The sequence below is a fragment of the Pagrus pagrus genome, assembly GCF_965226575.1.
Source record: "Pagrus pagrus genome assembly, chromosome: 11".
Lineage (NCBI taxonomy): Eukaryota > Metazoa > Chordata > Actinopteri > Spariformes > Sparidae > Pagrus > Pagrus pagrus.
This window is the reverse complement of record NC_140195.1, coordinates 28,332,951-28,354,537: the sequence shown is the minus strand read 5'-3', so window position 1 is coordinate 28,354,537 and position 21,587 is coordinate 28,332,951. Positions and strand designations below refer to the sequence as shown.

The window sequence follows — 21,587 nt, the reverse complement described above, 5'->3', positions numbered from 1 at the left end:
CAGTACACACTGTTGACTTCTATTCAAGCGGTGGACGAGGAGGGGGAGTCAAACATTTAAAAGTAGGTTATGGGTTTTGTGATGATGGCATTTCAATCTCAGTGTGAAACTCAAGCCCAGGAGAAAAATGCCCCTATCTCACCCAACCTCCCCCCTCCCTCCTCCTCTCTGCCTCCACCCCTTCCACCGTGCCCTGAATAGCCAGCAGATTTTAGGCTGAGGGAGGACGGGGACGCGAGGCGAGCGCCCACACATCCTGATGCCACATCGGCTGATAAACACAACCTGATGCTCCTTATATGGCAGGCGGTTCCTGGAGGGAGGGCCCCGAGGTGGAGGATAGGATGCTGAGGAGTGGAGCAGCCATGGAGAAAGGGGAGGGATGTTGTTGGGGGGGCTTGCAGGCTATATACCCAGAGGGTGAGCTGCTTTTTCCGAAGGGGGAATAAACTCATACGCTCTAAGACTGCTTTAAGCCTACCTGCTCCGCTTTACATTCAGACTGGGGTCATTGATTTGTTTGCTGGGAGACCGCCATGTGAAGATCACAGACTAAGGTGGAGAACAATCTGGAAGAGATCAACTTAAACCAGATATCTAAACGTTTCCTCGGATGTGACAGTTATTTAATAAGGCAGCAAGGAGGCTAGTTTGAAGTTGGGACTGGAATAGGAGGATAAGACCAGTTGAAGTCGAACAAATGTGTGTGCGTGTAAAAGGAGGATGTGGTTGGTGGTATAGAAAGTGCAAGTGCTATGATCACAGGACAGACAGTGATGATCTACAAGTCCCAGAAAGCCCCCTGACAGATCAACAAAATCAGATGAGATAAAACATGTCAGTCATGCAAGGCGGAATAATTTGCAAAGATGAACAAGGTACAAGTGGATTTATTTAGAAAGCACAGAACAGGGTGGAGAGGATATTTAGTTTTGAGGAGGAGGAGGAGGAGGGTGGGGGTCAAAGCTTGGTGGTGTAGAGTTTCTGGAGAAACAGCAGCTGCCAAGGGGACAGCTGGGTGGCTGAGAGAAGGAGGGGGGATAGTGCCTTCGTCTTAAAAGGTTTGAACAGATATTAATAGATATCCTCACCAAGCCCAAGGGTTTCATATGAGAAGGGGAAGGAGGGTGAGGGTGGGGGTAAAGGTATATCACTTGTATGCATTTTGATGTCTCAGAAACTACATCATACTTATAATTGTGCAGGGCTTCATAGCATTTAGAGTTTGATCTGAGCAGATTTCCATCAAACAGTATGTTTTCTATTCTCTCTGAGGAAGGGCCACCAAGGAATGTAGAGTCGCATTACTGGACGTTTTCCATCATCTTCAGAAACTCTGCAAAGAGCAAGAGAGGGCAACAGTTAGTCAGCCAACCATCAGTCTTATCAATAAATGACTACCCATAAGGTGTGTGCAGACTTTATCAACTGTAGTCCTCTTCAAGTTCATATTTTGTGAGGCAGCTGGTATCAGTTTTAAAGGTTTCTGGAAGGTTTACATCACAGAGAGCTGCGAAACGTATTAAGATTTAAGTCACTCTACGTAGGTGGTGAACCAATGGGTTTGACGGTTTACCCTAATGCATGCTGTATTTACATTAAATAATCGTGGTCACACAAAAAACATTTAATTTACCAGGCCTTCTGTAAAGGAATAGTTTATCACTTTACTTAAAGCAAACAATGACCACTTATAGTGACTTCTAACCAGCTTGCCATGTTTTACACCTGCATGTAACACAGGGAGTTCATTACTTAACATTAAGCATCCAATGGCCACTTACAGACAGTGACTTATAATCACATGATCACACATTATAATAGTGATTATAATGTGTTATAAAATGATTATAATGTGTTACAAGAGAATTTTAATATACTATGATCCTTAAAAACACAGTGAGTAACCAGCAATTATGCTTTATAATGTTTTGTGATTGTTGTTATAAAGTATTCTCAATATTTATGATTGCTTATAACTATAGACACACTGTGACGCATTATAAGTATGCCTATAATGCATTATAGATATCTGCATCATAATGTATTATGATTATTGTTGTGAAGCATTATGAATAGTCATGAGTGCTTATAACTATGATAACACAGGGATATAAGCATATTACAGTGCATTATAAGTACATATACAATGCATAATAGACTTCAGCATCACAATGAGTGATGATTAGTGTTATAAAGCATTATCAGTATTCATGATTGCTAATAACTATGATAATTCAGTGATATAGGTGCATCATAACACAATATAAGTACGTTTTTAATGCATTAAAGATATCTCTGTCATAATGCGTTATGATTATTGTTATGCAGCACTATGAATATTCATGAGGGCTTCTTACTATGATGATACAGTGATATAGGAGCATTATAATATATTATAAGTATGTCTTTAATGCATTTTAGACATTGCTGTCAAAACAAGTTATGATTATTGTTATAAATCATTGTCAGTATTCATGAGTGCTCATAACAATGATTATACAGCGCTTTAGGCATTATGCGTTATAATGCATTATAGACATGGGCTTCCTGGAAAGTGTTAGATAGCTTGATAACACTACTATATCTGACCGTTGATTATGAGGCCGGAGCCAGCAGCTGCTTAGCTTAGCTTAGCAAGAAGACTGGAAACAAGGGGAAACAGTTAGCCTGGCTCTGTCAGTTCACAAACTCTACCTAAAGACACCTCTCAAGCTCACAAATTAACATGTTAAATTTTGTTTGTTTGAGCCAAAGTGTAAAAATTAGCTGTTTTACAAGAGGGTTATGTGCTGATTGTCATTTTCTCCCTGTGGACAGGAACAGCCAGGCTAGTTATTTCCTTCTGTTTCCAGTCTTTATGGTCAGCTAACCTAACCGGCAGCTGGCTCCAGCTTCAATTTGGATGGGCAGTTTTGAGAGCTTTATTGACCTTCTTATCTAACTCGCAAATGAAATAAATAAATTACCCAAAATGTCAAACTATTCCTTTACACATGAGAGTCCATTACAGACAGTGCCTCTAAAGATCAAACCAGACATGCATTTTACTGTATCATGCTGCTCAATATATCAAGCCTGACCACTCAAAAATGTTGTTATTGGATCTGGAAGTCCAGTCTGTGGTTCTCTGCTCCTGATAATACAACAGACATTATGGAAGACACTGCATAGTCCAGAGGACTGAAGAAAATCTTCCCTCTACATGTAGCTTCATCTTACCATCAAAATCAATTTTGCCATCTTTGTTTGAGTCTGATTCCCCGAACATCTCATCAATATCTTCCTCTGTGACGTTTTCTCCCGTCATATGAAGGATAATTCCAAACTCCTCACGGTCAACAAAGCCATCTCCGTTCCTGTGGATAAAATGCAATGTATGATTCACACTATGGGGAAAAAAATATGTTGCCTCAACATTGGAAAAGGAAAATACAAATGACTGCTTCTGCCATTTCCATCCACTACTCTCATGCAATACTTAAGACTTAGAAAGATAAGCAGTAGATGGCACCCATTCTCCAGTTGGGTTCCATTAAACGATTGCAGAAGAAAATGGTGCAACAAGATGCCGTAATTAAATAAACACCAGTTAAACCATTTTACAGGCCTGTCTTGAATTATCCCCCCGTTACTACAATAACCACCTAACAAATTATCAAAAATTACCCCAAAATGATTTAATAATAATATTCAGATATTTTACACTAAGCATTTAATAAATAACTGGGACCATCTTCAATACATTTCCAAGAAGCTTCCAACTTATTTAGTTTCTGCTTAACCTCTGCTGATCATGCCATTTTAACTTTCACCTAGTTTCTGTCAGACTTCTGCAGGTCAGTTAATCGAAGTACATTTTCTAACCATTTACATTCTCACCAATTCAACAATCAATCAGGGAGTCTCTCTCTCTCTCTCTCCAAAGTTCTGTCCTTATATCGTGTTTTGCTTCTCAGTTCCTCCCTTTGTCTGTTTTCCCTCCTGTTTTCTGTGTTCACCTGTGTCCCATGAGGTTATAACCCCCTGTGTATTTAAGTCCTTGTCGTCCCCTCTCTCTCAACCAGTTTATCTGTTTCATCATTTGTCTCAGTACCGTGTCTCCTGTGTCCTTCCTGCTCCTGCCTGTGTTTCAGGGCTTCTTTGGTTTGTACTTTTATTTAGGTCTTTTATATATATTTTTATAGTTCTTCATTCTTGGTTTTGCCCTGTCTGCTCATTCTGTTTTTGTTGCCAGCTTTTTGTGCTTGCACTTTGTATTTTGGACTTTGTATTTTATGGACGTTGGTGTTCAGCTTTATTAAGTTCATTTTTTGTCCTGTTACCTGCCTGCTTGTGTGTTGCATTTTGTTCCCTTTATGTTTAGTCCTGAAACGTTGCTTTTGATTATGAAGTTATATTTGTTTAGCAATTTTAGCAATTAGCAATTTATCAATTTATGATGGCTAGCTATATAAGGTTAAAAGAAAAAAGAAAAAAAATTAAAGCATGATCAACAAAAGTTTGGCAGTTACCAGTTGGAAGTTTCCTGGAAACGTATTCAAGAAATCCCAAGTTATTTATTAAATTCTTCTTGGAAAATAGCAGAAAAGTGAGAATTGCTCCTCAAGCAAATGCTTTTTCTTTCTGTATGACTGTAATGATAGTTCCGTGCAACTTATTTATATGGAAAACACGTGTGTGCTGAAAAATAATTAAAAATTCCTATATTTTTATTCCTTATTCTATGGCATTTTATACCATTTTTGAAAAAAAAAAAAAAACAGTAAACACATGTGCCCAAAGACTTCATATACAGTAAAATAATATGAAAAACTCACTTTTTGGACTGATTAAAAAAAAATCTCTTCAGATTTGGGCTAAGAGAAAGGCAAAAATAGGCTAATATGAGGAATGTTACTGTCTCCTACCAATATGTATCAATCTAGTCTGTTGCAGGTTTAAGGAGCCGTATTACTTTTGATTTCAACAACTTTTTACATGCAACAAAAATGCATTTTTCTTTTGCCTGTCAATAACAATTATGTTATAATGTAGCTCATTTGGATGTACAGTGAGTTATCCAATGCTTTGCAAGTACAGACTTAGTGTGTACTATCACATACTATTAAAAAGAAGTTGCTTTGTTGCCTACCTAACTTAAAATATTGTCATTTATATACTTTTTAATTGAGCCATAGCAAAACATGAAAGTCCTGTGCAGTTACATGGTGTTTGTACGTCTTTCTGTTAGGTGCCATACTTGTCAAAAATACGGAAGCATTCTGAAAGCTCTTCTTCACTCTTTCCAGCCTGGTCCTCCTTTAACTGTTGCACCATCATGACCAAGAACTCCTCGAAGTCGATGGTACCGCTGCCTGAGTAGAGGGGAAGGGGGGTAAGTGAGGAGCGAGAGGGCAGGAACAAAAGATGAGGTGACATTAAGGAGCCTTGAGATGCAAGATCGGTTGTCTGTTGACCACTCAATGATCTCACCATCCTCATCCACCTCCTCAATGATGGCATCCAACTCCTCTCTTGATGGGTTCTGGCCCAGCATCCTCATCACGGTACCCAACTCCTTGGTGCTGATGTCACCGCCACCGTCGGTGTCAAACATGTCGAAGGCGGCCTTGAACTCTGGACGAGAAAACAGAAATAGCTCAGACTTGGAAAAGTTGAAAAACATGGCAAACAAAATCAAGAGGGGAAATAGGTTCTGGATCTCACACTATGGGAGGCCAATGTCAATGTCAATGTTGAACAAAAGTCAACAAGAAAAATTAAAGTCAGATGAAATCAATGGCGGACCCTTATCCAGTAACTGATTCATGTATGAAGGACTGACCTGAAATCATCTCCTCAGTCAGGAAGGAGCGGGCATCACTTTGTGCGTCGGTAGGCTTAAGAGAGGCGAATGAAAGTAGGTTGGAAGGACAGCGGTGGAAGGAGGGGGGAGAAAAGAGAGAAAAGTTATCATTTCTGTCAGGTGTACTCAACTGCAGCTGCATAATACTGTCACTGAACATGTAAGTGATTCAATCTTTACCAGAACAGGATGTGAGGAATGACTAATGCAGAGCCTATTTACGATAATTCATGTACTGTAGATTACTGGTGACCACTTTTTTGAGACTTTTTAGTTGTTCTGCTTGTTGTGCAGCCATTGATTTCGATTCACTGTATATCATTCCTGTATCTATTTTGTTTGTGTTGTTTTGCGTTTGTGAACTCCACACTATCTTTATGATATTTTGTGTAATATATTTTCAGTCTGTACTGTTCTTTAATGGAAATGCCAATAAACAGACGATAAAAAGTAACAAGTTGAATCTTGTTTGATTTAGGTAATCTATCACAGTTAAACATCGTATCTGCTTTTAAAGGAACACTTAACGCAAAAAGAAAAATCACTCATTATCTGCTCACCCCTATGACGATGGAAAGTCAAATTTCATAGTCAACAAAACATTTCTGGAGCTTCACAGCAAATCATAGTTGCAGCATATTCCTAAACAACTCAAGTACATGGGGACTTGTTTTAAAACAGAAGAAAACATACAGCCATGTGACTGTTGTAAGCCAAGTCTCTGGAAGACCCCAAAATTGATTTGAAAGGACGTAATTTACACCCTTTAAAAGTGGAAATCTTCACTGAAGCTGCTTAGCTGAATACACTGGCTTAGCAGCTATTCGGAATCTCGGGAAATCCAGATACTTGAGTAATGGCTGAGTTATGGAGCTATTTTGTGTTTTTTTGTTTGTTTGTTTTCGTCAACTTTCGACTGGTCGGCTTTCAATCGGCATGGAGGTGAGTAGATAAGGACTGAATTGTTCTTTTTGGGTGAACTGTTCCTTTAAGTGGCATTGCAGATTTGGTGTCATTTTTGTATCATGGTATTGTTGTAATGAATTACTTATTTCAAAGTGATTTTCATCCTGATTTGTAGTAAATATATGTATTTTTGTACATTTAGTATGTTTAGTGGGACCAAACATTGACAAATGCTCGTATGATCCTTTAGTGGTATGCTCCTGTCACTCTGTGCCCACACTTAAGCCCTGTTTCTCCATTCAGCCAAAACAGAAACCCAAAGCCAGATCATTGACAAAGTGACAGCCAAGGACTGGAAATAACCTTCTGTCAGGTAAGAACTCATGTTTAATCCTCTGCCAGCTGTCTGCACTTGTTCATGGTGGCTCCTACAGGGGGACGCCACAGTGTGACACATGTTATACCCACATTTAGCAGCAAACTGTGGGAGATTACACAATGAAACTGGCTTAGATCTCTGCTGAGCCTTCCTACAATTCTTTCCAGTTTGTTCTTTTATCCAGATTGAAAGCCTGATGACATCTAATTGGAATATTTCAAGTTCAGTCCTCATTTCTAACAGCAAGAACAACCAGCAGTGCTTGTACCAAGCATTCAATTACAATGAACGGGTTTTTTTTATTTTTTTTTTTAGTTTTTACAAATGTTCCCTTTTTGCTTGACAGAACCTTATCAGTATCCTAACATATAGAGTGTCACACATTATTTCAACTCAATAGTTCACTTGAAAGATGCATTTTGTAGTTTTGGGGAGGACATTTTAATCATAAAGATCTTCATTGACTGATTTTTTCTGCCTAAACAAACTAAATAAACACAACTCTCTTCACTTTCATGACTGAATAAACAAACTGAGCTTAAAGGACAACACAGTTTCATGCTGTTTTACTTTGTTTACATGTGGCGGACCCTGCCACCTTTCTAGCTTCCAACAGTGTTCTGGGACCTTATTTTCCTCTGAGAACAGCTTGTTTATTCACTTATGGAAAAATACATTTTTGAGTATATTATTCCCCTAGTGATACTGTAAATATAAAATTTCAGAGTTTTAATTTCTTCTCCAAAACTACATAGTGCCCCTTTAAAGCTATTTTTAAGGTGAGATATTTGGGAGAGTATTAGAGATGGATTTTCTCAAGGTGAATGTCCTAAGTTAGGACATTCAGAAAAGGCGCAAGTCTTCTCACTTTACTCAGCTGTGTGCTTTCTATCTTTAGTATCGCTCCCTCCAATCTAAATATCAATCGTTCAGTTCCAAAGTGATGGAACACAAAAGCAGAGTCAGATCACTTCGGTCTGTAAAAAAACACAGTGAGTAGTCACAGTAGTAGGTAATGGAAATAAAGGTTTCCAACAGCCGGTTTCCTGTCAGGTAATAGACTTTTCTCTCTGTAGCAAGCATTAATAATAAGCATTGATTTCCGCGAAATTATACAATTTCCAAGAGACAAAACACCACTTGTATAGAAATCCGGCTGATAACCCAGCTGTGCCTCAGACAAGGGTGAGCTGAAAGAGTTTCTTTCACTTCAGATAATAATCTCCATCTTCAGCCATCTGGCTTTAATCCTCATCAGAAAACAAAATTAAAAATCCTCAGAGAGCCATTAAAACTAAAATTCCTACTCCATGTCGTTTCTCTTTTACCTCGTTCTCAGTTTTCGGGTTCTTACCATGGCGGCCGGCTGTGCTGAACAACAGACACCAGTTAGAGCGACAGACGTCTGGGAAAGAAAGACTCCCTGCCACACAGTTCAGGTAGCACTGCTGCCTCACTCCCCTCCATAAGTACCCTCTCATCGCACTACACTTTTAATGAAAATGATCAGGATTGGGTAAGAGGCCCCCTCCTCAGACAAGAGACAGCCAATCAAGTTCAACTTCAGTTTGTCCCCCTCTTACAATCTCCTGATGGACATCCCCTTGTGTGGCACACGCTCCAATCCCCCATATTTAGATAACAGACAAGCTCAGTGACATTTACTCAAAAAAAAAAGAAAAGGAAAACAGTGCAGGCATCGGGCAGCTGGAGGTTATTTTGGCAGAGGATCAACTGAGCATCTCAGTTCAGATGGACACTTGATTTCACATACTGTTGGGTACCAGAGTGCCTGCACACACACACATATGGCCGAACAAACACACATTTTAACACCTCCCTGCGTGCACGGATTCTCTGCCCCTTCCACAGTGTCCGTTAACCCATCTATCCGCCTTGCCCCCTGTCCTCACTGCCGCTAACTTGCCCTTGCACTTATGACATCTGTAACTTAAGAGGCGCGCAAATGGACCTGTGATCTCCCACAGCTGTACTCCACGTTGAACCATTTGAGCTATTGGTTTGTCACTCCATCAACAAGTAAACAAACAAAACCATCTCATACAGTCACAAACAGGCTACTTATAATTAGGATGTCAATCATTAACGAGGCTAAAGAGAGAACCAAAATGGAGCTAAACTTCAGGGTTCTGTATGTCAGGTTCTGTAGATATTAGTATGTCATGGGACTGAAACATATCTAGATAATCTATTTTTGTTGTTCAAGCGATATCCCTATTTTATTATTTTGTTTAACAAAGCCTGTTTCCCATAAGCCCAAGACCTTCAATTCAATTCAATTCAATTCAGCTTTATTTATAAAGCGCATTTCATGCACAAGGCAGACTCAATGTGCTTCACAACAGGTATACATAATTCTATAAAAAAACAATTAGAAATCGAATAGAAAACAAGAAGAGTGCTAGTGCAAGTAAACAATCATATATGTCATTTTCAGCACATACACACTAGACTCACACATGCGCACCCACTCACACAATCACATATGGACACATGCACACACACACATACACACACAGTTCAACAGAATGCTGTTGAGAAAAGATATGTTTTTAATCTGTTTTTAAAGATGGCTACTGATGTGGCATGTCTAACTGTGTCAGGCAAGGTGTTCCATTTTCGTGGGGCATATACACTAAAAGCTGCCTCCCCTTCTTTGGATCTGGTGCGAGGAATTAGGTTTAAATGTTAGCTAAGTCATGTCTGTAACAGCGGAGACTGTAAAAGTTCTTCGACAGTTTTGAGACTATAGCTTAAAATGTAGAAAACAATTCCTTTAAAAGACAGCGTTGATGAATTTCATGGATATGGAAATGACCAAGTTATACTGACATCAGTAGCAACGCCACCCTACTTGTAAATGTACAAGAGAGCCATAAGTATAAAAATCATGAAGGTTTCATTTTCTAATAGCACATGTAGTGGAGGTGATTTCTCTTCAAATATGAAATGTAAACACATTGACATTGAGTTACAGAAGCATGTGGAACAGAGGCAAGCCCTGGTGTGACATCATGATTTTGACTCTTGTGGCAGGTTATATAATTTTGCGAGAGGCTACCGTAGCAAAACTGTCAACACTTATTGTTGCAATAGAGAGCTACCTATGCTGCTATAACCTACCTACAGACCTATAAGCCTATGGTATTTTTTAATTGGATTTTTTGCAGAAAATAAGCTCTGTGGCAAACACAAGTTTAAGATACTTACATGTTTTTTTCAGCAAGATAATCTTCACAGATGAACACCACTTTAATGATCTTTGAAGCCTAAGTGCAGTAGCCAGAAGTAAAAAGCTAATGTTAGGCTATAAACGAACATCATTGCGGTCGGCTGACTCTAACGTCACAGGTTGTTTTTTTTGTTTTTTTTGTTTTTTTTTGTTTTTCATTTGCTGATTAGCACTCAATGCAGAATACAGCTGAGACTGAAATGTGATTTGTTTGGCATGAATTTGAATTTGGTCGTAAACCCATTTAAAGTTTTGTCCTGATGATGCGAGATTAAAAGTTAGAGGATCACCAAAGTTATTACAATTCTTCCCTCAGACCACCACGTCAGCTGACAGATGAGTCAATCCAGGAGTCTCTGCTCATCTTGGTGTGCACTCTGGAATTTTAAGCAGTTTGGCTTTGCAGTCTGACGGTTCTTTCACTGGAAATCTATTTATGCTCGGAGTCCTGTCTCATTGGCATAGAAACAACAGCAGCTGTGGTCCTTAATAACTTCTATCAGGCCTCTTAAATTACACAAGACATTCAATTGATAAGAGGAAAGGCTCATTATTAAAAGGCAATGGGAGGAAGGAAAGCCACTTTTAAAAGACATGACAGACTGAGTACATCTTAAAATGCTTAGACAGGCTTTTCCAGTAGGTAGGAGAATGAAAATGATATCAAACTTTATCAGATTATAGTGACAGTATGGGACCAGCCTGAGATGAGTTTTGATGATTTATTGCTTTTAAGCCTGTATATGTTGTCTTCAAATTAGCTGATTTAGTCAAGAATCAAGTATCAAATTAAGTTTTCTTATGATCATGATCTAAATTTTACCTTAGTGTAACAAATTCATGATTTTAACTGATAAATGTATCAATGAGCTAATAATTCAGTCATGATGGAGTATTTCTACATTAGTGTATAAATACTACACTAAAAGGTCATTCTATAGCATGCAGTTTTGGCACAGGTTTACTGACGTATACATTACCTTTGGCCCAGTGTCTATCAGCGCCTCCTTCAGATATGTGAAGCCAATGTAACAGATTTATCAAACTTTAGAAGTTTGAAATGCTTTAATAATGTTATGCTGCCATGTTCCAGGTTGCAAATAATGTAAACGTAGAGAATGTGACTAATTGTTATCATTACACTCCTTCCTGATCAGCAACAGAAAAGATATCATCAACATATTAGCAGACTTCCCAGCATGCATTGTTTGAGAGTTAAAAACTCTCCTGAGACTCCTCTTTTTCATAGTTTGAGAAAACGTGATGGAATCTTGTTGTCTGTCTTTCATACATTTAAAGATAAGTCATGGTTGTGTTTTTTTCATGTTAAGGAAAAATGTGCTAATCATGATAAAGGTTAGTATTGAGCTCAATCTTCAGTCCCTCAGTCCCTCACACTTTCTTGAGGTTACTAGTAGGAGTGTCATGTGTTGCTCTTATACTAATGTCAGATCAAAGTAGCTCAATAGGAACGGCTACTGTTGACCTTTGAGAAAAATGAAAAACTGACTCATTAAGCTGGGGAATTGCACAGGGAAATCAAATTTGTCGGTGTGACTGAAAAGTTGTTGATTCAAGTTAAATCTTAAGTTTATCAAACGTGTTCTCAAGTTCAGTTGACTTCAAATTGTTTCACAAAAAAAGATAACTTAAAAGAAGACTAACTATTCAACCTAAGTTAACTCAAATATTTAAGGCAGCCATTGAACTTACACTATGAAGTTTAAACAGGCCAAAATGATTTACAGTATAATAAAGCTTTAAAAAGATTGTATTAAATTAATTTCTGATCATGCAGTGGGATGATACAAATTAAAGCAAATTGTTCACTTGCTGTCAGCATTAAGTTTACATTGCAGATTTTTGTCCATTTTCCTTCTCTTCCATCAGCCCTCATTTTCCTTCCCTGCTGTGCACCTCCTTCTCCCATCCTCTTTCCTCCATTGTCTCATTGTATCGATCACACTCCACACACTCTTATCCCTGATCCTCGTCCCATCTCATCACCCTTCACTTATTCACTGTGTTCTGATCCGCGCCATCTCCTCTTTCCATCTTAACCTCCTCTCACCCGTCTCAGTCATCATCTCAGCCTTCTCTTGTGGGCCACAGTTCAGCTTCCATGCCGTCCAACTTATGTCACCACCTTCATTGGGTGCCCGTTTGGTGTCTGACTGACAGCACCAGCTGATACTCAGCCCCGCTCAAGACTTTCCAGAACTGCTCCTCCTCCAGTTGGTTGAGCGAGTGGAAAAGTGAGATGATTTTGGTTCGCAAAGGAAGAATAAAAAGACCAAGAGGAAACAGTTTGTCCTCTTTTAATTTTTCTTGTTCGTCTCTGTCATTCCTTTGCTCACTCTCTTTCCACCTTCCTCTTTTCTACCTCCTTCTATTCCTGGACATTCCCAGGGGGAGCAGCTGAACCTTCCAGACAAACACAACCTATATAAGGCTGGAGGTATGCCATCACTCCTCCCACTACAGCCCTCCAACCCTCCATCCTGACTCCTCCTTTGCTTCTCTTGTAGCTCTCTCTGCCCTTCTTCTGTCCCTTCTCTCACTATCCCTTCACCCAGGTCGCTCTTTAATGTCCGTCTCCCCCAAACAGTGTTGGAAAAAAAAAAAAAAAAAAAATGTCAGAGAGATGTCGATTAAACCCTCTCTGGTAATTTTTGAGAGTATTGTATTATTTGAGGTATTGTCAGGAGCTTCTGCTCAAGTGTATTTCAGTTAATTACGACTATATTTCATGTGTAATTTGCACTTTTGACTATTGATAACAGTCAGGTATCAGTTTGAAAGTCTGAAAAAAAACCCTCAGATTACGCCTTGTTTATGTACAGCATATTAGATTTTTAGCTATACTAGTGGCATGGCTGGAGGAAAGGCAATTTTTTTCCATGCATACTTAACTTCTGATCTTGTGCCATCATTGGATCAACTCTTTGGTTTATGACCAAAAAAGCCACAAAGCCAATGGTCTTCCAGTCCGCCTCAGCTCTGCTTCATTTGTTGATCAGCAAATTTTAGCATGCTAACTAAGATAGCTAGAATGGTAAACATATTTGCTAAACATCAGCAATTTAACATAGTAAGCATGTTAGCATGATTGGCATTTAGCTCAAAGCACCTCTGTGCCTGTACAGCCTCGCAGAGCTGTTAGCATGGCTGTTGACTCTAGCCTCTAGCCTCGTCCACATTTAAACGTGCACTATGTAGTTTCGGAAGTCTCTAACATATTGCTCCTTTTAATATGTCTGTCTGTCTGCCTATGTCTGCACATTCTAAAAGGTTTTTTTGATGAATGAAAATAGATCCCATTTATTCCAACTCTGCACCTCTAATGTGGAAGCGTTTTTTGACTCTTAGCAAAAATGAGTCCATGAAACCTCAGCACCTACAAAGTTAGACACATCTAACATTGACAGTCATATTAGAACTATGCACACACAAAAAAAAAGACACTCAGGATACAGAATTTATTAAAGGAAAATAACTCAACAATCAATGGGAAAATACCAATGACAGCAGCAGTATGGTTCATTGCTCTGAGGATTCAGTTCACTGCAGATTTGATCAATTCTCCCATGAAACTCCTGCTCTCCTAATCATCCAGCTAAATAACCGAAGTAGTAGGTCTGCACCAACATCTAAAGCTTACTTAAAAAAAACATATTCTGGAGGAATGACTTGGGAAAGTGCCATTTTCTTTTGCATTGTACTATGATGATTTGAAAGTGTACATTTTAATCACAAGTGGCTCGGCACAACCCTGAAATATTCTGACCATCAAAACATAAAAAATTAAGTCTTTAGAAAGAAAAATCTTATGTTTATCTCAAAAGCCAGAAAAAGAAGGCAAGACTGACATTGTAATTTGTATTTCTTCTCAAGTTTTCTTCTCAAAAAGAAGCCTCGAGAGGCAGGTGATAAAAAATTGTCATTGTCCATTTTCTTTTTTTTTTTTTAACTCTTTATTTGTAATTTTCCAAATATCATATAAACAAACATATTCTTTGTTTTACAAATAACCATATAAGAACAATCCCAACAAAGACACAAAGACGAGCCAAACCCAAAAAAAGACTGACAAACTTGTCACGGACAATGGACAAACCCAAAAAAACAAAAACAAAAAAAAAACCAGACAAACAAACAAACAAAAACAAACAAACAAAACAAGTGCACCTAGCATTCTTTATCGCAGGATTGTCCAAGGGCAGGTGTAAATGTTCAGAATTCCAGTTCCAGACCAGGTAAACTGTTCACATAAGTTATTAGAGGGTTCCAGGTTTTGTAGAATCTGTTGATGGAACCGTTGAGGGTACATCTGATCTTTTCCAGCTTGACGTTCTGCATAACGTCCCTGATCCAATGGTGGTGAGATGGAGGAGTAACAGCCTTCCATTTAAATAAAATCAAGCGTCTAGCTAATAAGGAGGAAAAGGCGATGACCCTCTGTAAATGAACAGGGGGAACAGATCCTGTTGGATCAGAAAACAAACCAAAAACAGCAACCAAGGGAGAAGGTGAAATGTTATAGGCATAAGCATTAGAGATGACTTCAAAAAAGGATGACCAGAAAGGGACAAGTTTCGGACAAGACCAAAACATATGATAGGAGGTAGCTGGGGTCTGTTTGCATCTGTCGCATAATGGGTCTACGTTCGGAAATATTTTTGCTAATTTAGCTTTTGAGAAGTGTAACCTATGCAACACTTTAAACTGTATTAAAGCATGTCTGGAACATATGGAAGAAGAGTGGACTCTAGTAAGAGCCATCTCCCATTCCTCATCGGACAGCTGGGCCCCTAAGTCATTTTCCCACTGTTCTCGAATATGTGAAATAGAGAGGTTACAGCTATCCATGATATGGGAATAAATAAATGATATTCTACCCTTATTCAGCGTATTAACCCTTAATAAAGAATCCAAACAGGAAGAAGAGGGAAGTGTAGGAAAATTAGCAAACTTTTTGCGGGTAAAATCTCTAATTTGCAAGTATCGCAAAAAATTATTATTGGTCAGACCAAATTTTTTGGATAATTGTTCAAAGCGAGCAAAAGTATCATTGACATACAGGTCCTCAATACTATGAATGCCCTTGTCATACCAAATTTTGAAGCCATTATCCAATAAAGATGGTTGAAAAAGATGATTACGTATTATCGGTGAGTGAAGAGAAATACTCTGAATACCCAGACATCTTTTGAACTGATTTACAATGCGTAGTGATTGAGTTACAATTATATTATCCTTAATATTATTCACTAGCGATGGTAGGGGTGCACAAAGTAAGGCAGGGAGTGAGTGTGGGCTGCTTGTAACCTTTTCAATCTGAAGCCATGCAGGAATCCTATCATTCCAATCTTTTAACCACAGAGAAATGGCATTAAAATTTGCGGCCCAATAATATGTGCGCAAATTGGGAAGTGAAAGTCCACCTACACCCTTTGGTCTTTCCATAAATTCCTTTCTTATGCGAGCTGATTTATTATTCCATATAAAGGAAGAAATCATTTGATTAAATGCCTTGAAAAAGGATTGCGGTATGAAAACGGGCAATGCCTGAAACAAATATAGAAACTTTGGTACAATATTCATCTTTACAGAATTTGTTCTCCCGATAAGAGATAGTGGTAGAATAGACCACCTTTTAATATCTTGTTTGCACTGTTCCAATAGAGGAGTGAGGTTACTTTTAAATAGACTGTAATAGGATTTAGTGACTTTTACACCCAAATATGTAAAGGACTCAGCGGACAACTTAAATGGCAGATTGGGATATTCTCTGGCATTACAACTAATGGGGAAGTATTCGCTTTTATTAAAATTTAGCTTATACCCAGATATGTTTCCAAATTTCTGCAAGATTCTGAGGATTTCAGGGATAGATCTGATAGGGTTAGTGACATATAGCAACAAATCGTCTGCATAAAGAGAGACAGTGTGAGTTAGGCCACCACGTGAGATACCTTGTATACTGTTATTGCATCTAAGAGCTATGGCAAGTGGCTCTATAGCTAGAACGAAAAGCAACGGACTCAATGGATCCCCTTGTTTTGTCCCTCTGTGAAGGGGAAAGTACTCAGATGAGATATTGTTGGTATAAACTGAGGCAGTTGGATCAGTGTAAATGAGCTTGATAAGGTGAATAAAGTTAGGGCCAAAACCAAACCTGCTAAGTGTATGAAAAAGATAATCCCACTCGACCCGATCAAACGCCTTTTCGGCATCGAGCGATATTACTGCTTCTGGGGATGGAGTGCTAGATTCAGTATAAATGATATTAAACAATCGTCTCAGGTTAAAATAGGATTGTCTGCCCTGGATAAACCCAGTCTGGTCCTCCGAGATGATATGAGGAAGAATAGTCTCAAGCCGGAGTGCAATGGCCTTTGAGAACACTTTACTGTCACAGTTTGTCAAGCTGATTGGTCTGTAAGACGAGCAATCTCGAGGGTCCTTATTCTTCTTTAACAACAGCGTAATAGATGCCTGGCGGAGCGTAGGCGGAAGAATGTTATTCTCCTGTGCTTCTGCATAAACTGAAAGAAGAAGAGGGGCAATTTTATCTTTGAATTTTTTATAAAAATCAGTTGGAAACCCATCCGGGCCAGGGGCTTTTCCACTCTGAAGGGACATTATTGCATTGTTAATTTCCTCCAGCGTCAGATTTTGTTCCAATCGTTTTTTAGAGTCAGAGTCAATTGTAGGAATGTTCAGATTTGAAAAAAAAGTGTCAAATTGGTTGTGATCTAGTGTTGAATCTGAAGAATATAATTTAGAATAGAACTCTTTAAAGCAGTTGTTAATAGCCTGATGATCCTCTGTTGAGGAGCTATCAGGTAGCATAATTTGCGAAATAGTACGGGACGCTGCTTTTTGACGAAGTTGACTAGCTAATAATTTGGAAGGTTTATCCCCCTCTTCATAGAATCTACTACGGGATTTAAGGATGAGCCTCTCCGCTTGGGTGGTTGTTAAGAGATCAATTTCAGTTTGTAAGTCTACTCTCCTCCTAATCAAATCAGGGGTCGGAGAACCAGATATGAGTCCATCCAGAGCCTTCATTTCTGAAGATAGCTCCTCAATATTCTTATACTTCATTTTTCTGATATAAGCAGAGCGAGAGATAATCTGTCCTCTGAGATACACTTTAAGTGTCTCCCAGAGAGTTGAGGCTGAGATGCCATCAGTCCTATTTACCTGCAGAAAGAAATCTATTTGTTCTGTAATGAACTTCACAAAGTCTGAATCAGCCAGCAGGAGTGTATCAAGCTGCCATGTCCGTTTTGTCCTCTGAGTCGGAAGAGTTACCTTAATACTCACCGGGGCATGATCAGAAATGATAATTGGGTCATACTTACAATCTGTAATAATACTAAGCAAATAGGGGTCAACCAAAAAAAAATCAATCCTGGAGAATGACTTATGTACATTGGAGTAATACGAATATTCTCTTTTTGTGGGATGTTTAAATCTCCATGGGTCTATAAGTTTATGTATGTCTATGAATGACTGGATTGTTTGCACAGATTTAGATGGTCTTGGCACAGATTGAGAAGAGCGATCCCAGATAGAATCTATCACCAGGTTATAATCCCCAGACATAATCAAGTGATGACTATCCAGATTAGGAATGGAGCTCAGCATTTTTAAAAAAAAATTTTCGTCATCAAAATTCGGGCCGTAAATATTGACCAATATTAAGCGAAGTTGAAACAGCTCTCCCACAACCATCACGTATCTGCCATTTGGGTCCAAGATAGTGTCCGATACAATGAAAGGAATCTTTTTGTGAATGAGTATAGCTACTCCTCTACCTTTACAGTTAAATTGTGAATGGAACATTTGCCCTACCCATTCTTTATGAATTCTAGACTGATCTCGATTTTGAAGGTGGGTTTCCTGTAGGAAAGCAATACCGACCCCAAGATGTTGTAAGTGAGAGAGGACCTTTTTTCTCTTGATTGCCTGATTTAGACCCTTCACATTCCAGCTTATAATCTTCATGTCATCTTTACCTGGGACAAGATTTGAATTACTCTGTGTCATTAGAACCAGTCAGTTCAAAAATACCAATGTCTACCCCATTTACATGATAACAAAGCCAAATAGGTGCACAAGCTGTATATAAGACAAATATCACATCAGAAATACAACATATAACATATAAACAGGCCTTAAGAAGGCTACCCCCCCCAGAAAACTTTAAACTACTGCAAACCTGCATTTGCATGCTACCCGCAATGGTGGATATCTTTTTCAACCATTGATGAACCTCTACAACAGTGTATTAAATGACCTGCGATATCATTTCACATTCTTGAAACCATGATACCCATAGGTCGTTGAAAGTCATTGAATGAGACCGGTGGTAATCATAAAGAAAAATAAAAATAGAAATTAAGGTGAGCGTACATATGTAGCGTTACGTGTGATGTGTACACACACATTCACACACAAAACGTTCACTGCCACATAAACAATACTAATAAAATAATACTTTATATTCAAAAAAAAAATACTGTCAGAAAATATGACAGAATAACCATATCTAATGATATCACCGTCTCTTTTAAATGATTACTGGCATCATTGACTCGGTCATTAGTTACCTCAGTCATAATTTTCTGTAGTGTGTAAAGCGGGGCGTCCGTCCTCAACAGCAACATTGTTGTTAACGTAGGTCAGCGCCTCCGCAGCGTCGGTGAACTTCATGCGTTTCCCGTTGTGTGTGAACTGCAGAGTGGCTGGGTAGTAGAGGCCGAACTGGATCTTTGCAGCGTGGAGCTTCTTTTTGGACTCGGAGAAGGCTGTGCGTCGTTTGTTGACATCGGGGCTGTAGTCAGGAACAGGAACGATATGAAATCTTGATCCGTTGTAAGAGAGCGGGCCCTTCTGTCTGGCGAGGCGTAGGATCAACTCTTTAGTTTGAAAGTGATGGAGCTTGACAATGAATGGTTGTGGTCTATTATCACCATCTGCTGGTTTTGGAGCCAAACTCCTGTGGGCTCTATCCACCGACGGCGGTTTCTCAAAACTGTCTTCCCCAAATACATCGATGAGTAGTTTGGTGATAAATTCTGTTGGTCGCGGACCCTCTGCATTTTCTGATATCCCCACAATGCGTATATTCTGCCGTCTGGTGTAGTTTTCCAAGTACGCCACCTTCTCCCTCAAAGCATCATTCTCTTTAGCTAGCGAAGTTTGGGAAACTTCCACGCTGCTCAGTCTCTTGTCGAACTCATTCAGCCCGTCCTCCAGGTCGGTAATTTGTTGGCCATACACACTCAGTATCGAGTGTAGAGAAGCGATGGACGCCCGGTTCTCCTCCCGAAACGAGTTAATGGAGGCTTGCACAGCCGTAACTGCATTAGCCAGCGCTTCCATGTTGTTAGCATTAGCACCTGTTTCCGAGCTAGCGCTAGCCGAGGAGTTCGAGTTGCCCCGTGTTGTGGCTTTCCCACTCTGTAGTTTGGGCGGTTTGGGAGGCATTCATCCACTCATAAGGTAGTAAAGTCACTTAGTGTGTGTTTCCATCGAAGTTTGAACGGTTACGAGGTTCAAAATTTATACATTTGATAGATTTCTGCGGGAGCTGTGGAAGACACGTCTACTCACTACTCATGCTCAAGCGCGCCCCTCATTGTCCATTTTCAATGTCGGATCTAAACTGATTTCTCTCCTGTGTTTATGCAGCCCAATTACCAGAACAAATGCTGTCAATGTACATTTCTGCAAACCACTGCAGTTGAAACTTAAGATTTCTTTATAACTGTATGTTTCTTTAAGTTAATTTTCTATTTTCTATTGTGACAGTGCTGTTGTTATGGTCTGGTTAAAAATCACTTGGTGAGTGTTAGGATAAGATCACATTTTGGCGTAAAAAAATTGTTTTTTATTGGGTCGTGAAATATAGTGGGATCACGGGAGATGCTGTCTTTATTGTTAAACAATCATGATGAAAATCTATCTGACGTGACTCAGTTTACAGATGAGCTAATGTATTAAAGTTTTATTCACATTAGATTTTGTCGCATTCGCTCCCTCACTCTCTGGTGTATTATCTGATGTTGTAGCTACAGGCGACCAAATGTCACGCACCTCTACCCTTACATTGTACACATCTCAACAAAATCTATTCTAAAAGGTTTGTAAAATCAGCTTTATGGATGTGGCACAAATGAACTCCATGATTGATTGATTGATTGATCCATCCATTCATTAAGTCATTCATTCAGCATGAAGACCTGCACCTGTACTACCTGGATCTTTAACAACAATACAACATAACTGCATCACAATGTCTCCAGTTTAAAATATAGCAATTGCACCATGCAGCATGAATCCGGCCTCAGATGTATGAGGTGCTGACCTCTGCACTGCAGTTACCAGTGGTCACCACCAGGAGTCAGTCTGCCCCTTTGTGGTCACTTACTCAAAAGATGATTTGTTGGGTTTCATTGAGGTAAAATAAGTTTTGTTGTCTATTTTTTTCCAAAGTTCTGATTCATGATTTAATGATGGAAGTTACCAGATTTCTAGACACAAGTCCATCTTTTCGTGTTGAGAATAAAGTCTAAACAATACTATTTATTATGTTTTTTAAGGTGGCCAGACAAGAACATGCTCACGGTAATGGAGCGCTCCAGATGACGTCCCCGTATGGCTAGGGGATGAAGGGAGTGGCATAGTTAAGGATAACTGTACCTGTTTATCTTCTGGAGCGTGCTGGGCTCCAGTCGACTTGAAAGGCTACTATCAGCGGCCGAGGCCCTGAAACGCCTGCCTCCGACAGAGAAGGTTATCCCCGCCCAGGATTACACTGAAAATAAAAAAGGCAAAAAAACAAAAGAGTGTCCGATGGAAAGGCTGGTTAACAACCAAGTTGGACACTCGCCTATTCTTACCTGAGGAGCAGTCACTCGCACAGCAGCAACGGCACAACAATGGCAAACCGGACGACCAGTAGCCTACTCACCACCGCTATGGCGCGCCGATTGTAAAGTTGCGCATGCTAAAATAAACAGCAACTTTTCCACACATTTAGCAAAAAAACACGTTTAAAAAACACGTTAATTTTAAAATGATACTTTTGACCAGATTTACAGCAATATTTGTGAACTTTGTGATATTTACTTCTCTTGTAAAAATATAATGTCAATGTTAAATCTAAATACAAAATCTAAATCCAA

General features: G+C 39.2%; 1 protein-coding gene across 5 annotated transcripts; it reads right to left on the bottom strand.

Annotated features, from left to right (window-relative positions):
* Positions 1 to 872: 872 nt before the first annotated feature.
* Positions 873 to 21,121, bottom strand: LOC311265714 (troponin C, skeletal muscle-like). 5 transcript variants are annotated; one of them, XM_084367666.1, is made up of 6 exons: positions 21,103 to 21,121; positions 5,828 to 5,882; positions 5,476 to 5,619; positions 5,243 to 5,357; positions 3,223 to 3,359; positions 873 to 1,336 (listed from the first exon to the last, which is right to left on the bottom strand). In XM_084367666.1, the coding sequence occupies exons 2-6, from the start codon at positions 5,835 to 5,837 to the stop codon at positions 1,305 to 1,307; spliced, it is 438 nt and encodes a 145-aa protein (XP_084223792.1). In that variant the 5' UTR covers positions 5,838 to 5,882; positions 21,103 to 21,121; the 3' UTR covers positions 873 to 1,304. The 5 variants fall into 5 exon arrangements, with proteins under 5 accessions (XP_084223792.1, XP_084223790.1, XP_084223788.1 ...); XM_084367664.1 differs by lacking the exon at positions 21,103 to 21,121 and adding an exon at positions 12,458 to 12,776; XM_084367662.1 differs by lacking the exon at positions 21,103 to 21,121 and adding an exon at positions 12,239 to 12,344.
* Between the last annotated feature and the right edge of the window lie 466 nt (positions 21,122 to 21,587).